This window comes from Talpa europaea, assembly GCF_964194135.1.
Source record: "Talpa europaea genome assembly, chromosome: 3".
Lineage (NCBI taxonomy): Eukaryota > Metazoa > Chordata > Mammalia > Eulipotyphla > Talpidae > Talpa > Talpa europaea.
In genome coordinates this window covers 13924075-13944914 of record NC_140069.1, presented here as the reverse complement: position 1 = coordinate 13944914, position 20840 = coordinate 13924075, and the positions used below count along the sequence as shown (strand labels likewise).

The 20840-nt window shown below is 33.6% G+C and overlaps 1 protein-coding gene across 1 annotated transcript in view; it reads left to right on the top strand.

The window, feature by feature from the left end:
* MTBP (MDM2 binding protein) overlaps positions 1–20840 on the top strand; it is a gene marked incomplete at its 3' end in the record, with an annotated part of 70800 nt that overhangs the window by 47781 nt on the left and 2179 nt on the right. The window contains exons 15-19 of the mRNA XM_084230006.1: positions 6353–6470; positions 8884–9039; positions 11793–11888; positions 18518–18784; positions 20266–20503. Coding sequence (XP_084086132.1) covers positions 6353–6470; positions 8884–9039; positions 11793–11888; positions 18518–18784; positions 20266–20503 — 875 coding nt within the window. The remainder of the gene's footprint in view (positions 1–6352; positions 6471–8883; positions 9040–11792; positions 11889–18517; positions 18785–20265; positions 20504–20840) is intronic.

The following is a 20840-nucleotide window of genomic DNA, read 5'->3' as shown; positions in this document are numbered from 1 at the left end:
AGCTTTGGCTATTCGGGGTTTTTTTGTGATTCCAGATGAATTTCATCAATAATTGTTATATTTCTTTGAAGAATGACATTGAAATTTTGATTGGAATAGCATTGAATCTGTATATTGCTTTTGGTAGGATGGCCATTTTAATAATGTTTATTCTTCCAATCCATGAGCAGGGGATGTCTTTCCATTTCTTTGTGTCTTTTTCTATTTCTTTTAACAGTGTTTTATAGTTTTCTTTGTATAGGTCCTTTACCTCTTTTGTTAGATTTATTCCCAAGTATTTGATTTTTTTTGTTTTGATAATAAAAGGGATGGGTTTTTTGATTTCTTCTTCTTCAGATTTATTGTTTGTGTATAGGAAGGCTACTGACTTTTGCATGTTGATTTTGTATCCTGCCACTTTACTGAACTGATTGATGAGTTGAATTAGTTTTTCTGTGGAGTTTTTGGGGTTCTCTATGTATATTATATCATCTGCAAATAGTGATAGTTTGACTTCTTCTTTTCCTATTTGGATTCCTTGGATGTCTTTCTCTTGTCTTGTTGCTCTGGCTAGGACTTCCAGTATTATATTGTAAAGCAGTGGTGAGAGTGGACATCCTTGTCTTGTTCCAGATCTTAATGGAATTGCTTTCAGCTTTTCACCATTGAGAATGATACTGGCTGTTGGCTTGTCATAGATGGCCTTTATGATGTTGAGGTGTGTTCCTTGTATCCCAAGAATTTCAAGGGCTTTTATCATGAATGAGTGTTGCACTTTGTCGAAAGCTTTCTCAGCATCTATTGATATTATCATATGGTTTTTATATTTCTTTTTGTTGATGTGTTGGATAACGTTGATTGATTTTCGGATGTTAAACCATCCTTGTGTCCCTGGAATGATTCCTACTTGGTCGTGGTGAATTATCTTATGGATACATTGTTGGATTCTGATAGCTAAAATTTTATTGAGGATTTTTGCATCAGTGTTCATTAGGGAGACTGGCCTGTAGTTTTCCTTTTTTTGTGTTGTCCTTGTTCGATTTTAGTATTAGTGTAATGTTGGCTTCATAGAATGTGTTTGGTATTGTCCCTTCCTTCTCAATTTTTTGGAAGAGTTTGTGAAGGACAGGCACTAATTCGTCTCTGAATGTTTGGTAGAATTCATTTGTAAATCCATCAGGTCCTGGGCTTTTGTTTTTGGGGAGGTTTTTGATTACCATTTCAATTTCGCTAATTGTAATTGGTCTGTTTAGGTGTTCTATTTCTTCTTTATCTAGCTTTGGGTGATTGTAGAGTTGTAGGAATTTGTCCATCTCCTCTAGATTGTTGAACTTGTTTCCATATAACTGTTCATGGTAGTTACTGATTATTCTTTTGATTTCTGCTGTGTCCATTGTGATTTCTCCTCTTTCATTTGTGATCCTGTTTATTTGTGCTTTCTCCCTTTTTTCCTTTGTGAGCCTGGGTAGGGGTTTGTCTATTTTATTGATTTTTTCAAAGAACCAGCTCTTGGTTTCATTGATCTTTTGGATTGTTTTTTTAGTTTCGATTTCATTTATTTCTGCTTTGGTTTTTATTATTTCTTTTCTTCTACTGGTTTTGGGGTTTTTTTGTTGTTCTTTTTCTAGATCTTTGAGCTTCAAGATTAGGTTGTTTCTTTGAGTTCTTTCTTGTTTCTTGTTGTGAGCTTCTATTGCTATATTTTCCTCTTATTACTGCTTTTGCTGCATCCCATACATTTAGGATATTGGTGTCCTCTTTGTCATTCAATTCAAAGAATTTTTTAATTTCTTCTTTGATCTCCTTATTAGTCCAGTGGTCTTCCAGTAGTGTGGTTTTTAATATCCATGAGGTAGGAAAGTTCCTTGCCTTCTTTTTATGGTTTATTTCTAGTTTGATGCCTTCATGGTCAGAAAAGATGGTTTGTATGATTTCAATCTTGGTGTATCTGTTGATGTTTGTCTTGTGCCCCAGTATGTGATCGATCCTGGAGAATGATCCGTGTGCACTTGAGAAAAATGTGTACTCCATTTTTTTGGGGTTTAGTGTTCTATAGATGTCTGTTAAGCCCAAATGCTCTAGGACCTTATTTAGAGCTTTAGTTTCTTTACTTATTTTATTTTTTGTCTTGTTGATCTATCCATTGTTGATAGTGGTGTGTTGAAGTCTCCCACTACGTATGTGTTTTCTCTGATGTCTGTTTTCAGAGAGGACAACAGTTGTCTGATATATTTTGGTGCTCCTTCGTTTGGTGAGTATATGTTAATGAGTGTTATTTCTTCTTGAAGTATTGTCCCCTTGATCATAATGTAGTGACCATTGGGGTCTCTTTTTATTTTTTTGAGTTTGAAGTCTGTTTTATCTGATATAAGTATAGCTGTTCCTGCTTTCTTTTTTGGTCCATTTGCTTGTAGGATTGTTTTCCATCCTTTAACTTCGAGCCTATTTTTATCTTTTGTAAGTAAATGTGTTTCCTGGAGACAGCAAAAGGTTGGGTTTTGTTTCTTAATCCAGGCTGCAACTCTGTGTCTTTTTATTGAAGAGTTTAGTCCATTTACATTTAGAGTTAATATTGATATGTTAGCATTTGTATTTGCCATTTTGTTTGTCTTTCCTTTGATTTTATTTATTTATTCTTTTAATAACTTTTTTTTTTTTTTTTTGGCCTTCTTTCATTGTTATTCGTCCCTCTGAGGTTCTGGCTTTAGGACTCCTTGTAGTATTTTTTGGAGTGGGGGTTTAGTTGCAATGAAATTCCGGAGTTTCTGTTTGTCTGGGAAGGTCCATATTCTTTCTTCAAAGAGGAAGGAGAGCTTTGCGGGATAGAGTATTCTTGGTTGGCATCTGTTTTCTTGGAGTCTGTTGACTATGTCCCTCCACTCTCCTTGCCCGTAGTGTTTCTTCAGAGAAGTCTGATGTCAGCCTGATTGGTTTTCCTTTGAATGTTATCTGTTTCTTCCCTCTTGTCAGCTTCATTATTGTTTCCTTGTCCTGGATTCTTGGGAGCTTTACTATTATGTGTCTTGCTGTATTTTTCCTTTCGTCATGGAAGTTTGGTGTTCTTGCTTCTTGTATATCAATTTTCATCTCCTTCTTCGCGTTTGGGAAGTTCTCTTCAATTATCTCCTGGAATATTTTCTCTGTTCCTACATCTCTCTCCTCTCCTTCTGGAATTCCTATAACTCTTATATTTCCTTTCCTCATGGAGTCAGATAGTTCCCGAAGTCTTTCTTCATTCTTTTTCCTTTGTACTTCTCTTTCCTTTTCTGTTTTGGTTCTTTTTATTTCTGTGTCTTCAAGAGTACTTATTAATTCTTCCATTTCATCTATTCTGCTTTCATTGCTTTTCCCAGAGTTCTTTAGTTCTTCCATTAATTCTTTGATCTCCTGTGTTTCTTTTGCTTCCCTCTTTAGGGACTCAGTTTCCTTCTTCTGATCATTGTTTTCCTTTATGAGTTCTGTCATTTTTTTAATCACGGCAATTTTAAATTCTCTTTCTGGAAGGTGCAGAAGTTCTCACAGGAAATAATTTTAATGTTAACTTACATTTCTTTTAATTTTCATGGTTTCTGTTGTGGTGTATTGAATAGAGTAAAACTTTTCACAGTCTAATAAAAAAGCATTGAAAGATTGCCTGAAACTTTAAATGTATGAGATAATTTTTTGTTTTTATTATGAGAGTAATTTTTATTACGTATGTTAATAAGAAAATGACCAAAGAATCAAGTTAGCACTAATGCTAGTTGAGTGCTCTTTCTCTACGTGACACCATGCAAATACACAGAGGAGTAAAATTTTTAGTCTTCGGCTTCAACAGAAGAAAAGCAAAATATAAATACAGCATCTAGTATTTCATTCAGGGGTCCAGTCTTGAAAGATAGATTGCCAGGTTCAAATCTCAGGTTTGTCACTGTGAGCTGAATGTCTTTGGGGAAGTTATTCAATTTCTTCCTGCCTCTGATCCCTTATGTTTTAAATGGGATGATAATGTTACCCATTTTACTAGGGTTATTGTGAGGATTAAATAAGTTGATGCATATAAAACACTGAGATCATAATAAATACCAAAAAATTGTTAGCTGTCCTTGTGTTATCATTATTATTGTTTTTACTTGTCAGACCAAAGTTGAATAGCAGTGTAAAGTAAATTGAAAGACGTTGGAGACACTGTAAGGTTTAAGTTTACTTGTCAGTAGAGGCTGTATTGAGTGAGAGAGTGCAGCTTCTCAATTACGGCATGGTCTTTGGAGCAGGACTAACAAGTTTGAATCCATGTTCTGCAACTTCCCTTCAGTGTCCTTGGACATGGTTTTTTTTTTTTTTAAAGAGGTGATTTTTTTTTTTTTAAAGATGTATTTATTTATTTTATACAAGACTGTGTACAGTCAGAAGCGTGGGAGGGCGAGAGACTTCACCAGAGCCAGAGTGGGGAACAGAACAGGCAGAGTGATGAAGTACACTGCTGAGGGAAGCAGCGGGTGGCAGGAGAGGTCTGCATGCCATGTGGGACCCTCTCCGGTGGCCAGGGATCAAACCGGCGCTGCAGAGGCTGCGGGCAGCTTTGCAGCCCAGCACTCAACCAGGGGAGGCCCTGGACATGTTTTTTAACCTCTCTGAGCCTTAGGGGTTTTTTTGTCTTTAAATTAGAAATGATATACATTGTTGTGAGGATTAAATGAAGCATTTATAAATTGCTTAGTGAGTTGACTAGTATGAAGTAAGTATTGTATATTTGTTGGTTAAATAAATAAATAAGAATTTGTCCTGCCCAGTGGTACAAGGAGTTAAGTCTCAGCACTATTAAGCTATCTGCAGCCACTGCAGCATGAGTTCAATCCACCGCCAGGGAACTGACCCACATGGTGTGGCAGACCCCTCCTGTCTCGCCCGCTGCTCCCCTCAGCAGTGTATTTCAGTGGATCCACCTGTTCTGCTCCACGCTCTGTCTCTGGTGAATCCTCTCACCCCCCCTGCACCTCTGGCCTACACCCCAACTCTTGTATATGTAAATAAATCTTTAAAATAAATAATTAAATAAATAAGAATTTAGAGGGTAGGAGAATAGTCACAGAGCACTTTATTAGCAGCCTAGGCACTTGCTGCCAAAATACATGGCACATATGGGTGTTTGTCCAACTACTAATGATTTTTTCCTTTATATTTCTAGTGGAAAGTCATGTAAACATTAAGAAGCAGATTGTTTGATTATTAGATCTCATAAAATAGTCAATATTTCTTTGCTTTTACTAAGAAAGAGGAAGTAGCTTATTTAGATGGGCTTTGGTGGGGCCAGTCAACATAGGCATTAAAAATATTTTAAAATACTCAAGTCTAAATTGTTTAATAAATAAAGGGAAAAGAACATGCAGTTGGTTTCTGTTTTCATTTTTGTTTAAAAATTACTACCATATCATTATTACTCTGTAAGTCTCCTATGGTATAAAATGGATTTTTTTTTGTCATGGTTGATGATAGTCAAACAGCCAATGTCCAATAACTTTCAGTCCACATATTAGAATAGTGTAATAATTCAAAACAAATTTAAAAACCATATAGTTTTGGAATCCAGAAAGTAGTGCAGTTAGTAATTTTGACAGTATTAAAACAGTTTGGATGTACACATAACTTAGGAGAAAGGAAGCTGTGCCTTTAAGTTTTTTGATGAGACTTACAGGATTATCAGCAATCTCAATGTTAGTTTGCTGCAGCTTACAGCTAGAAAGATGAATTCACTTGCATATATTATTGCTTTAGTAGTAAAATAACATTTAATGTTAGTGATTTATTTGAAGATGTGCACATGAAGGCATCTTATATTAATGATAAATGGTAATTATTTCTAAAGTAACTTTTACCTGAGAACAGAATGTTGATTATTTTATAATTCAAATTTGAGAACTAGGCAATCTCTTTTAAAGATAAAAATTTTTCTGGCACTGTTGCTAATTCTTCTTTGTTGTATGAAAATCACATAGTTTACCCAATATATTCTCTGCAGAGTAGTTTCCTTTTCATTTAGAACTAATTTCACAAAATATAGCAGTTATATTTCTATTCCACATAAGTCCTCACAGTACTAATTTTTGAGTTCTGATTCATAACTTTTATTATGAGGAGATAGTAAAATAAGGTTTACATGCCAAATTTTTTTCATTTCTGAGAAGCTTTACTGTGGCATTTTACACATTTCAGGCTGTCAGAAATATCTTAATAGATGCCTGATGTAAGTTTTATACAATTAATCCAATGTGACTTTACACGCATATTTTTAGCATATATATATGTATGTAAGTGACTGCATGTATATATTTTATATAGAGAAATTCAATTTGTTAATACCTTTTGGTACTTATGTGTCTTTCTTTTTCTTTAGAACCTAGTCCAGAGGAACCTGTTTCTTCATGTCCAATGGAAAATAATCCTCTGGAATGGCCAGAAAGGCATGTTCTTCAAAATTTGGAAACTTTTGAAAAAGCTAAACAAAAAATGAGGTAATATTTAAATATCTTAGACACAAAGCAAATTCTATACAATCCTTATCAAAGTTTCAATGGTTTTCTTCAAAGGAATAGAAAAAACATTACTAAGATTTGTATAGAAACATAAAAGATCCTGAATAGCAAAAGCCATACTGACAAAATAAAGAAAGAATGGAAATATCACATTTGCAGACTTCAAAATGTATTGTATCAAAAGAATCAAAAGAATATGGTACTGGAGCGAAAGCAGACACACAGAACAATAGAATAGAATTGAGAGCCCAGAAATAAACACACATTTACATGGGCAGTTACTCTACAACAAAGGAATTAAGAATATACATTGGAGAAAGGAAGGTTTTGTCAAGAAATGGCATTCGGCAATCTAGACAGCCACATGCAAAAGAATGAAACTAGACCATTGTCTCACATATCCAAAAATTAACTCAAAATGGAATAAAGACCTGAATGCAGGACTTGAAACCATAAAATACATAGAAAACAGGCAAAATACTCTGTGACTTTGTCTTCAGTGATGACTTTGAGGACAAGGGAGACAAAAGCAAAAATAAACCAGTGAGACTATATCAAACTAAAAAGTTTCTGCACAGTAAAAGAAACAAGCAATAAAATGAAAAGACACTGTTGAAATATAAGAAAAATATACACACTCTGCATCTACAAGGGATGATAGCCAAGAGCTACGAAAAAACTCATACAAGTCAAGAATAAGGAAACAAAGAACCCAATGAAAAAATGGGCAGAAGTGACTAGACACTTCTCCAAAGAGACATGCAGATGACCAACAGGCACATGAAAAAAATGTTCATTATCACTTATTTGTTAGGGCAATGCAAATCAAAACTATAATGAGAAACTGTCTCACGCCTGTGAGAATGCCTGTATTACAAAGGCCAGAAATAACTAGTGTTTATGAGGCTATGGAGGAAAAGGAACCATCTTACACTGTTGATGGGAATGTAGACTGGTCCAGCCCCTATGGAAACAGTAGTGGGGTTTCTCAAAATACTGAAAAACTACCATCTGACCCAGAAGTTCCATTCCTAGATAGCTCTCTGAAGAATGCAAAAACACTAATTACAATAGCCATGTTATAGAAGCAACCTAAGTACCCAAAGACAAATGACTGGATTAAGAAGATGTGGTATATATACAGAATGGAATACTACTTAGCTATTAAAAAAAGATGAGCTCTTGCCATTTGCAGCAACATGGATGTAACTGGGGATGATACTAGGTAAGTAAGTGAGACAGAGAAATTCAAATACTAGATGGTTCTATTTATATGTAGAATAGACAGAAACAAAACAAAGGGTCAGACAAAACCAAACCATACACATCTAGAAATGTACTAAAATTGAGGCTACAGATCAAGAGGGGGAGGGTGGAGAGCAAATGGGTAGCTGGGGCTCAATGCACCCTGGCAGAGCACCACCGATGGGTGCTTTGGTAATGGATGTGGTGTGGTGATGTGCCATCTGAGCAGGTGTAATCCTGTACCTCTTAATACGTAGTGTTTCAAACCCATGTGACCTCAATAAAAAAGAAAGGAAAAAAGATATTTAAAAAAAGAAAGAAGTTAGGGTATCTAATTAGAAAGTAGAGTACCTCATTCAAAATTAGTCTAGTTCTTACTCTGTCATTTTAAACAGTTCTCACTCTGGTTCTGTAATGCAGCCTATTATTAGTATTTATATCTGAAAAATAGGAATAATGATTGTTTTCTAGGTTTGGTATGCTGATTTTCACTTTACACCATACTTATTTTCAGGTGTTACTTCATTTTGAGATAGGGCCTATTCTTTTTTTTTTTTTTTTTTTAAGGAAATCTGTGAGGATTAAGAATATATTATATGTGAAGTAGTTTGTAAGTATAAAGTCTTACATATATTTCAAGTAATAATAATGTTTCAGTCCTTTGCACAGTGTCATAATCATGACCCGAAGAGACCTTGGAGAGATTTCTTATTACAGTCATATTTCATAGTTGTGCTTCAAGTAATCTTTCAAGTTCCTTGGAAAATTGGAACATTTGGTCTCTGTCCTTAAAAATTGCAATATTGTAGGGTTTGGAACATACAAGAAAGTTGAGATTTAAATTCTAAAATTGATAACTTTACACTAAATAATCCTGCCATTATTTATAAAGAATATAATTATGTTTATTTTAGTTAAGTCATAATGTTGACATGGTAACTTCAAGTTTCATTGTTATATAATAGATTTTTAAAAATATACCTTGATATAAAATTATTTGCAAATATTTTACTTTCTTTTCTTTCCTAAAGGTTGGTTCTTCAGTTTTCTTTGTGTATTTTCCTGGTTTCTGCTCATGTCAACCTTTCTTGACTATAATGAATTCTAATCCCACTTTTAATAAATCTGTGTAACATTATTTTTCCAGAACTGGTTCATTACCTCTTTCATCTGAACAACTGCTTGGTCATAAAGAGGGTCCACGGGATTCAATCACATTATTAGATGCTAAAGAATTGCTGAAATTCTTTACCTCAGATGGATTACCAATAGGAGACCTTCAACCTTTACAGATTCAGAAGGGGTAAGTTATAAACTTAAAATTTCCATTTTTTAAAAAAATTTTTTTTTGCAAACATTTTAGCTCACTTCCCCAATTAAATGGTGCTGCATGGCACACTTAAGTAGAATTCACAGGTTTTATCCCACTGTTTAAGTTGACTTTCTCACATTTTACCTTTACCAAATGTTTTGATATTGAATACAAGGGAAGTAGGAATAATAAAAGCAATGTCAGTATATTCCCTATAGAAGTCACTAGTTTCTATTTTGAATACAAAGGATAGTACTTTTTTAAGAAAAATTATCATTTGACTTGCACATTTTTTTTTAAATCTTTTCTGTTATTCTCTGGTTTTGATTTACTTGTCATGACATTGTCAGTCATGCCTAATAGTTGCAAAAGTACAGCCTTTCAACTGAAGAGAAAAAAGGGTGGTGTAATGAAAATGCTTTTGAAACTAACATTGCCAAGTAAAAACCCAGTATCTACATGAATAATTTGCAACAATTTTGACTTATATGACAACTTCCACTGAGTGACTGATTAGTAAATGCTAGGTGTGTCTGAAGTTGACTTAACTACAGGCAAAATTGTGACACCAAATACTCGGGAGATTTGAATAATTTGCTCATTATCCCACTTTGTTTTAATTATTAATCCTTTATTTTGAAAACCTGCCAGCAGACCTTAAAAATTATAGACCACTTTTGCAAAGCATCTATTGGTAAATAGTAGTGATTTTCAAGGTAAAAATTGGAAAGAATTTATTTGAAAGTAGTTATGATAAGAACATTTTGCCTTTAGGTGCATGCCCACCAGAGATAGGAAGCAATTTTGAAAACTTGAGCATCATTATAACTCATGATCTTAATGATATAACATTTTGTAATTTAGGAGTAATTTTTCATAGCTCAGAGCTTTGAGAGATGGATACCCGGTATTGTGGGAATCAAAAAAGTGAAGTTCATATACATTTTCATCTATTAAGTTTTGGATGATTGTCCTTCTAAATCCTTCAGCATAAATTGGCAGTCAGATGGGTTTGCCAAAATTGATTATGAGGGTTGTACTCTTTTGGAACAGAATGTTTCTAGATGCAATGTTGTAGGGGAGAAATACTTAATTCTTTCTGTAGGTTATGAGTAATAGTATCTAGGAAGCTTTGATATAGTTCCTTGACGGTATAGAATTCTGTAATTATCAAATATATTAACATTGAACTTGAAGAATGAGCTCTCATTGCAATGAATAAAGAACCTATAAACTCTTATTAAATGTCTACCTTTAAAAGGAGCCGTCCAAAATGAACCAAGTGTTGATATGACTGCTATGTATCTGCCAATGAAATGTTCACATATTGACATTGACAAAAAACATATCTGTTAAAATGTTTCTTTAAAAAGTACAAGATATGAGTAAAATTAAACGAAAGTAGATAAGCTTGCCAAGAAAGACTAAAATAAAAACTGGAATGCAACAAGGTAAAGAAAAGAAATGAAATGCTAGGTACCTAAAGAGTTCTATATTATAGAATTTTTCATTATAATAATCAGTTATGAATACTGTGTTGTTGCAATTTATTGTGGTTATTTTTTAAAAAATTTGTATATATTATGTTATTGTTCATTTTTTATTGTTACTTTTTGTGGAACATGTTAAGTGGGTTCATCATTTGAATATCAATTTTGGTTTGGGGTGTCCATTAATTAATTATTAATATATTGCTTATATTTATAGTTTTTCATGTAATAATTTTAAGCACTTACAGCACACTAGGTAATTTTTGGTGGCAAAAGAGCAGTTTCACTACTAATGCTATAGGAAAAAAAATGTGATAGCAAATTCATTCTTGGTACTTTACTGTGTTCATCCTCTACTCTCTTCCCTTTCTTTATAACATTTCCAAGTCTTCTGAATTCAAGTCCCTGGTGTTCATTCTGTCTGATAACCACGGACACATAATTCTCCCTTCCTTTTTAACTTGTAACCAACTTCAGGAGTACAATCCAGTGCATTAGATCACTCATCCCTAACTTAGGCAGAGAGGGCAGGCACGTGTCAGAATAACCAGGAGAGTTTAACCTAATTGTACTAATCTTCTGGAGATTTTGATGTATCCCCGCAGATCTGGGTGTGGAAGTGGTTGACCATAAGTATTTTATGTGAATTTACTGTGTCATTAGTTCTAACTTATCTTCTGATTGAAAACCAGCTTCAGAAGAATGGGGGTCAGGAGTTAATCTCTAAATATCTCTGAAATTTAAAAGATTGCCTACAATAGAGGTCAAGACATCTAAATTCCCAGGCAAAGGAAAGTCTGCCCCCCACCCCATTTGTTGTAATGGGAAGTAAATACTTCTTTTGTTATCATCAGCTCAGTTTGACTTTAATTATTTCATCACAAAAAATAATTTAACTAGATGCATAAATACCAGTTTACTCTACCAAGGCGGGGGAAACCTTTAGGGATAGTGTTGCTGCTTAATTTCCCATTGCAAATCACTCACCATTCTTGATTTATCATTTCTCGAAATAGTTTTGTGAAATAGTCACATTCTAATTTTGGAAACTAAAGGCCCAGAAAATTTAAGTGACAAAATATATAGGCCTAACCCTGCTTAATTTCCTTTATATGCTTTCTGGTGTAACTTATTTTTTATCCCATATAAGATTTAACTGTAGAGGAAGAAGTCAGATTTACTGTGTTAGACACTTAATTGAGCTTTTTCTTTCTCATTTAAACCTTAAATACAAATGTAAACTTTTTGTTTCAGGGAAAAGACTTTTGTTCTGACACCAGAACTCAGTCCTCGGAAACTTCGGGTTTTACCTTTTGAAAAAGCCTCAGTATGTCACTATCATGGAATTGAGTAAGTTTTTTCTTTACATTTTACTCTCTTGCATGTTGTAGATGTAGTTTATCTAATGTGAGTATGGAGGATGACTAATAAAATGATATAAATTGCTATTTAAAGACAAAGATAAAACAAAGCAATACATACACAAATAATTTGCCTTATGTTGAAAAACAGTTATTTGATAATTAATGTTTTGCAGCTCTTAAACACTGTTGTTAGTTACTTGATATTTTAATCAAAATTATTTTGAATTCCTATATTATAAATGTATATTTACATTATGAGTCACATTAATATTCCCTGTCACTAATTACATTGTAATTGCTCATAAACTGTTAGGTGAAATGTGTTTCTATTTCATGTTAATTATGTATATATTTTTGTAGAATTTTAATCAATCAATTTGAATACAATTTCAAAGGATTCACTTGCTTATTAGAGGTTTTAGCAATTTCTGAGATTTGCATAACTACCATTTTTACAAGAATGAGAAATGGAATGATATAGTTTATAATACATTTTCAAGACCTTAGTGATTAATTTTGTAAAATGTTTTGCACTCTTAAAGCAACACCCTATTTTACATTGATTTTACATGTATTTTACATATATGAACATAGGAAATGACTTCATTTTACCTTAATCTTGAATAAGCAACTCTGTTAGAGAAAATGAGCATTCTATTTTGATTGACTTGTGAACTTAATCTTTAAATCACACAAACTTGAAAAATACTCTGGCATTTTTCACTTTGGGTTAAAAATACAAAAGACTATAAGACACTGCAAGGGTAAAAATACTCTACTCCAAATACTCTAGCAGAGGAGAAAGAAACATGATTTTAATAGTATATAAATAGTGTTAAAATACAGATATATAACTCTGCTCAGTGGATGGAGCAAAGAACCACCAGGAACTATTTGAGAGAATTTCGAAAAGAACATGTAACCTCCATTTGAAAGAATATAGGGGAGGAATAAGGTACAGTTATAGATTCTAGGAAGAGGAAGAACAGTTTTGTTTTTGAAAAAGAGTTGTAAGTATATTGTACTAAAATGTGACCAGTTTATTAAGTCCTAAAGATGATTGTTGCCATGACAAGGAGGTTGATGTTTTATTTTTGAAGCAGTGAAAAACCTTTATCTTTAAGGTGTGAAAAGTATTTTCTTGGATTTGTGCCATTGAAAGAAATCTCATTGTTTTTTGATAAATGGAATTGTATTTCAGGCAAGAAATGTTGAGGGACTAAAATATCAAGGCAATGAAAATAGGAAGGAGGATACAAACTTAAAAGCTATGTAAAGAACTTAAAAAACCAATTAGTTGTTGGAAATGAGAAAAAAGAGAGAATTTCATTGTTGTTTCTAGCTGAGGTGCATGGAATGAATGTTAATGCAATTTAGAGAAACAGCGAAACACCCAACAAGTCATTCCAAAGATGTTTAGATCCTTGTATTTCAATAGGATCTATTTCATTTAAAGAATATTCATGTAAAGTTTGACACTGGAGTCAAAATGTTCAGTTACTTAATTTTTAGTAGCAAAGTTAATCTTCCAATAAAATAGGAGGCAAGGTGTTCTACATGCTCTGCCAATGAATTAAAATAAGGAAAACTGAAGCGTTTAAGAGTTATATGTGTAATAAAAAGGAGGTCTAAAATTTTTTTTTCCTTTTTTGGTTATTTTTGTTTTGCAGAGAAGATACCTGAAAGCCTATTAGAAGTAGTAGGAAAATTTGTAAAGTGGCCAGTGATGAAATACATAACAAAAGCATAATTTCCCTCTAAAATAGTGATTTCCAATTTAAGCACAGTGAAAAGGTATCAAGTAAAACCATAAATACTAGATGTAATCTTAGCAGGAAATGCAGAGTGGAAAAAATTACAAATGTTTATTATATTTGATTAATATAACTTAATGAAAAAAATTAGTGATGTGCACTGACAGCTTTTGTGAAAGGGTTTTTTATAGTTATTTAAAGTAAGAAAGATTGAAAATAATGTCTAGCTTTAGGGGCTTGGTTAAATAAATTGTGGTACGTTCATAAAATAAAATCCTGTGCTGCCACAGAATATTGGTAAGTATATGGAACAATTAAAACTCTCAGACATTGTTGGGAGTTTGAAATGTTCTGTCTGCTTCAGAAAAAGATCTGGCAGATTCTTGTAAAACTAAACATGGCTCAGCAATTCTAATACTGGGTATTTGCCTAAAAGAAAGAAAAACATAACTCCACACAAACACTTGCATAAGAATGTATAGAGCAATTTTATTCATAAAAACCCCAAACTGGAAACAGCTTAGTTGTACATCAATAGGAGAATAAATAAATAAATTGGTTTATCTATACAAAGCAGTACTACTCAGCAGTAACAAGAAACAACAAATTGATTTGTGCAACAACATTAAACTTCTGTCTGTGTGGGAAAAAATAGTTGCAATAAGAATTTGAGGACTTTCAATGAGAAATAGGAACTAAAACATACAATAGTGAATCATCTTTGAAAAAATGCAAATTGAATACTAATTTAAATCTAAGTGGTTCAGATAAGACTTTTAAATTGTTTTGATAACAGTTGGCAGTTCAGAGTAACTACTGAATCATAAAGAGTTAAGAAATGCCACTTGGGTAGGCTTTTCGTTTCTGATATTTAAGGAAAGAATTCCTTGTTTGAGAAAGTAATGTTTTTCTTTTAACACCAAAAATCAGGTGCTTCCCAAGTAGTCTTGAATTTATCTAAATCTTTTATTTAAGCTATTCATATTTTAGCTCTATACATTTTGTACAATGATTACAAATTTTACTTTGTATTTGTTTTAAATTTTCCTTAAAATTATTTGGAACTTCTTTTTCTCTAGTATCTAATATTTGGATAATATTTTTTTTTGTTCTTCCCCCTTTGATTTTTATTAAAGACCTAGAAATTAAACATTATAGAAAAGTTTATAATAAAAACCAACAATTCCTTTCATTATTTCCTAACACCAGTTTTACTTTTTTTCAAAAGCAAGTTTTTATTTGTTTGCTTTTAGTTTCTCTCGTGGCTACCTCTCATATTTAAAGGGTACCCTCCTAACAATGTTTTTTAATTTCTCCATACAGAATGTGTACAACACAATAGTGAATACCATTAGTGTATTAGCATTAACATTTTTTGTGGTACATGGCTAAATATTGACCCCAGGAATGAAGCACGTTTTTATCCTCTTCAGCCCTGAAGGACCGATTGGAATGAAATAATCAATAACTGTTTTAACTGAGAGACATATCCATTATATAACTATACTTTTTATTATTTTCCCCAAATTCTGTAGTTTAGTTTCAGTCGTTTTGATTCTAATGTCCCTATACTTTTGCTCTGTTTTTAGTTTACTACAGAGAATTTTTCTTATTTTTAAAGATTTATTTATTTATTTATTTATTTATACAAGCACTGGGTACAGTCAGAAGTGTGGGAGGATGAGAGAATTCGCCAGAGCCAGAGTGGGGAGCACAGCAGGCAGACTGACGAAGTACACTGCTGAGGGGAGCAGCAGGCGGCAGGAGAGGTCTGTGTGCCATGTGGGACCCTTGCCCAGTGGCTGGGGATCGAACCAGCGCTGCAGAGGCTGTGGGCAGCTTCGCAACCCAGCGCTCAACCGCTACGCCACCGGGAGGCCCTAATACAGAAAATCTTAATAGTACATAAAATATGTAGAATTTGTAAAGGATATATTCTTCATGATCATCTGTCAGAATATTAAGAGTTACTTGAGCACTACTTCCTGGTACTTTATTCATTTATGCAATATAATATTATCAGATTCCCATTTATTGTCAAGGGATAGTTCTACTTACCTATACCCATAAGCCAATAAGCAAATCTAGCTGTGTGGCTGTTTTCTTCATTATGTGTAAATTATGCTCATTAAGATGGGGGCATTGAGATCAAACTAAGGAAAATGCAAGAGGTGAGCACAACAAATCCAGAATGTTTTTTTTTTTTCAAGATTTGGCTGTGTAGTGTGGGGTCTATTTATAATAAACATAGAATGTGGAGTAGAAGCAATTGAAGTGAAATTTAAAAGTTAATATGAAACTGCAAAGAAAGTTCTCTCTTCCTATGTTTCTCTAAGCCTTTAGAGTTGTCTCGCTCTTCTTCCACTCTGAGGAATATTTGGCAAAAACATATAAACTTCTCAAATACGTGTTTCTTCAAGCAAAGTGAAATATATCTACTGGTGGCTTACTTTCTTGTTTTTTTCACTTATCTGGCCTATCCTGGAATAAGAGATACTAGTGACTATAAGAGGCACTATTTTCTTTAATACAAATTAAGCTTTTCTGTCAAACTGTGGTAATCAGTTGGTCACACAAGTCTCTGGTTGCTTTGAAATTTCTTTCATCTGTTCCAAGAGATTTGGCAGTTTCTCCAGCATTCGTTGGCATTGCTTGGTGTGTGATAGGCAGTAAGTGTCTCGCCTTTTTTTATGTTTATAATACAAAAAGAGCTTCATATTCTCATAGGCATTTTTTCTTGCCTTTGGATGGATGAAACATTAGGTTATAGTTTTGTAAGAAAATAGGGAACTGTAGTCACTCATCCAACAATGAACATTAACTTCACTAATATGAAATATATCTACTGCTACTCTGTCTCTGTTCCTTTCTTAATTGTAGAGTAACTTGTTTCAAGGAGAGATCACAGTGCACATTATTCAGTTGAAGGGATAACATTATGAACAGCTATTATCAAGAGATGTTAAAACTAGAAGAACAATTCTGCATCTTAGGATCTAAATCTTAAAGTAGGAAAAAAATATTCATTTAGAGTCAAAATATGCATTTTTTTCTCAAAAATTTCCTATAGACTAATCATCAGGCACTCTGTTGCCTCTTACCTAAAACCTTTCTAAACTTTCATAATTCTTAATTTTACTCCAGAGTCTATCAGTTGCCAATTATAGACATAGGACTTTTCAGTAATCCTTAGGGTTGCTGCTGATTTTTAGTAAAATATGTTTCATTAAACAACAGACTAGAAAAAAAAATATAGAGCATGGAGATACCTAGGTTCTAGTGACTGCTCTGCCATCAATTAACCTTCTGACCTAGGAGCTCAGTTTGCTCCCCTGTTAAATTAACCTTATTGGATTAGAGCAGGGATTTTTTTAGTCCTAGGTATACTTTTAGAAACTTCTTAACAACTATTTAAAAAATATCCATAATTGGGTCTCACCCTGGTCCTAAAGTCAGAAACTGGCATGTATTTCTGAAAAACTCTTCAGATTATCCTAATACTCAGCCATGGGTTTATCCCTAAGTAAGGTCATGCTTGCACTTTATAGAAGAGATGGTATATGAAAATGGTTGAAGTCAGGCTCTGAAATCTCCCTGCATTTAAATCCTAGTTATCTTCGCATTGTCAGCATACAATAAGAGGTGCTATGGTTAGAAAATAAACCTGATGCTGCTGCTGCTGCTGCTCATGATGCTCACATTGACACATTTGTTGACTGCCTAGCTATGTGATCCAGGCACTGATTTCAAAAGTTCACATGTACTCATTCAAAGAATCTTCACTTTAACTCTTTGAGATAAATGCTATAAATTCTATTTTGCAGACAAGGCAACAGAAACAAAGTTTAATGATTTGATCAAGCTCTCACGCAGCTAGTTAGTGTTAGGACCAGAATTAAGTCCAGAAAATTTGGCTCCCTGGCCTGTACTCTTAGAAATCAAGTATGTGTCACGAGGGAAAGAAAAAGTCCCAAAAACCCCCTCAGATGTTAGAGTAAGGATGCAATCTGCAGGACTTGAACTTGGACCAAAAATTTTATAGAGACCATCTTAGAACTTTGGAAGGAAAGAGTACAGATAATAGAGAAAAGTTTTCATTTTTATAGTCCTGCCATCACATGTGAAACCATTTGTGTTTCCTTAATGCAGCTATAGAAAGAGAAGAAAGTGGAGAGCTTTCCAAGGTCACACAGCCTATAAGTGATTTTTCTCATATTTGTATTTGTTGTATTTAACAATATGGGATTTAAATCCAGAAGCATTCACTGAACTAACATCTCATTGATTCCTTGAATCAGGTCTAGCTAGAAACCAACTGCATAGAGACAGCCAAAGTGTTTGAAGGAAAATCTTGTCAATCAGTCAATAAGATGGGAAGTGAATTTCAAAGAAAAAATTCACAATGTTCTGAGCTGAATTTGGTGAGCCAGTTTAGAATGCCTTTATATCCTTTTAATCTTTGTGTTGAAAATAAACTTGCCCTTTCTAACAGAAGTCAGCATTTCACGTAGTTACATATCAGCCATGCTGAGAAATCAGAGGTTGGTAGAGATTTAAAAAGTATTAAAACAGCAACTGTATTATTTTGAAAATAAACCAGAGGATTAGCTTAATCTAGCGCCTAGAAACAGTCAAAGAGGAATCAGAGTATACTTCAAAATTTTTAATCTTTTGCCACGTCATCTAGCCGCCTAGAAAAAAACTGACCTTGTGGGAGAAGTTGGCAATTCATTCAAACTTCCAGCTATTATTAGGAAGTTAACTAAGAACTTTTAATATATGTTTTGCTCTTTTCTCATTGGCAGGGAAAAGACCATCATTGTCCTGGAGGCTTTATTGTAATGATCTTTCTCTCATTTAGATACTGCTTGGATGACCGAAAAGCATTAGAAAGAGATGGGGGATTTTCTGAACTTCAGTCTCGCCTTATTCGTTATGAAACTCAAACCACTTGCACCAGAGAAACTTTTCCTGTCCCTACTGTGTTGAGTCCTCTTCCATCTCCTGCAGTTTTGTCAGAGCCTGGAAGTGTCCCTGATGGAGAAGCTCTACAAAGTGAACTCAGGACTGAAGTGTCCCAATTAAAAAGGAAATCAAAAGATCTGAATTGCGTTTATCCCAGAAAAAGGTGATATATATTAAGTGCATAAAAACAATATCTTGCCAAAAAAGTATTTTTGTCTTTATGGTCCTTTTTTGTTGTTGTTCATATTAAATGGCTTTCATATTTTAAAGTTGCCCTCTGCATATACTGTAGACTAAATCCTCATACCAGGAATATTGTTTTTATTGTGAGCAGTTGATGATTATGCTTATAAAAAGAAATGAGTTGGAAAAAACACAGTTTCTTGCTTTATATGCTGATATGCAGTCGATTAACTCAGACAACTGTAGCATTTTTAAGCCAAGGAACACTAGACAGCTTATTCAGTAGAAGCGGCAGCTGAGCTGCTCTGTTGAAGAGGGTGTCCAGAGTGGCAGCTCTTCTTAGTATTCCCATCCCTCCCTCTCACTCTGTCCTGCCTGCAGTGGCCCCATGAACAAGGAGTTCATCGAGGCACCACTTACCAACCCTGTGTTTCATATAAAATACATTGTGAAGTCCTGCATAGTAATCCATTATGTAAAACTTTCCTACATACCTTTTTTTGCCAGTGAAGTTCTTGAACATAAATTAAGTTTGTGAGCTAAACACTCTAATTCCTATTAAATTTACAAATCTTTAGAACCTTTGTGAAATTTAGGTTTTTGCCATCTAAATCAAGCCTTAAATTCTCATTGTATTTGAAACTTTTAAAATATGAAATGTTATGTCAAAATTATCAAATCTCCTGAGCAGTTAAAAATGTTAGAATATTCTTTCCCTGATAAGGACTAACTAAATTATTTCATGAAGACTTTACAAATTCATGGTATTTTTTAAACCAGATAAAGCTAAAAAAAAGTTAAATTCATTAACATTTGGGATACTGTATTTTATAATATTATTTCTTATTTCTGAGCTGTGACTGAAATATAATAGATCTTCCTGGAAAAAAAAAAAGGGCATTGTGATCTACAGGTTAGCAGACTTGAGGCTGGAAGACCTGATTTTGTAAAAAGGAAAAATTTGTGTCTTCATGGAAGGCTATGTAAGCATTTTAGAAAGATAGAGTCAAGAGCCAGTTTGATAGTTTTACATGTATTTAACTATAATTTATTTTGAAAAGGTGGTTGTATCGGTACGATAAGTGTAGATGGTACTTTCTTCATTAAATTATCTGAATTGGAAAATACATATTTAGCAGATGAGTATTGAATCTATAAATAGCAATAGCTGTGGTGCCATAGCTGATTTATATGAGAAATTATAAGTTGGTGGGAAAGATACAGTAATATTGTTTACTTTCTTTCTTAGCTGAAATTTTACTCGCCAACTTCTACATCTAATCATTCATCTGAAGAACTAAAAAGGCAACTTTATGATGGTGATGGCTTGTTTAAGGCATATTATCAAGAAAATTTGTTTTCTTTTCTTGAACTATGTTTCAGTGACTCTTAGTTGTAATTTAGAATAAACCTCCTTGTTGATTTTCCTAATTTAGGTTTTTGATATTTTCCCCACAGTAGACTTGTGAAATCGGAAAGTCTGGATTCCATTCTTCCTCAGACAAGTAGCCGTGGTAATCCTCGCCATGCAGGGACATCCAGAAGGCCACAAGCAGAGCAGTCGCTACCGAAGCCTTGTCCAGACCTTAGGTCTGAAACTCCAAAAGTCATTCCAAAGGCCAGTTTAAGACAAAAAAGTGTGCATGAATCAAAAACATCAAGGCAGATAAAGGAATCAAGATCACAGAAACACACACGGGTAAAAATTTATTTTCCATCTCTTAATTCCATAAGGGAAAGAAGTCCTTTATATGATTCATTTGAAATGTGTGTCTGGAGATGCTAGGAATGAAATGAAATGGTATCTATAATTTGTTTTAAAACAGTCTGGTAAAGGGGGCATTATATAATTAGCCACAAATTGATCATCATTGGAGCTGGTTCATAGGTAAGGATATCAGGTAAGGATTTGTTTAAAAAATCAAATTCATTCTACTTTTCTGTGTTTCATTTTTTTCCATAAAAAAACAAATACACACTTATATGCATGACCCTGCTGTGTGTAACTTTTACACTCATAATTCATTTCCCAAGCT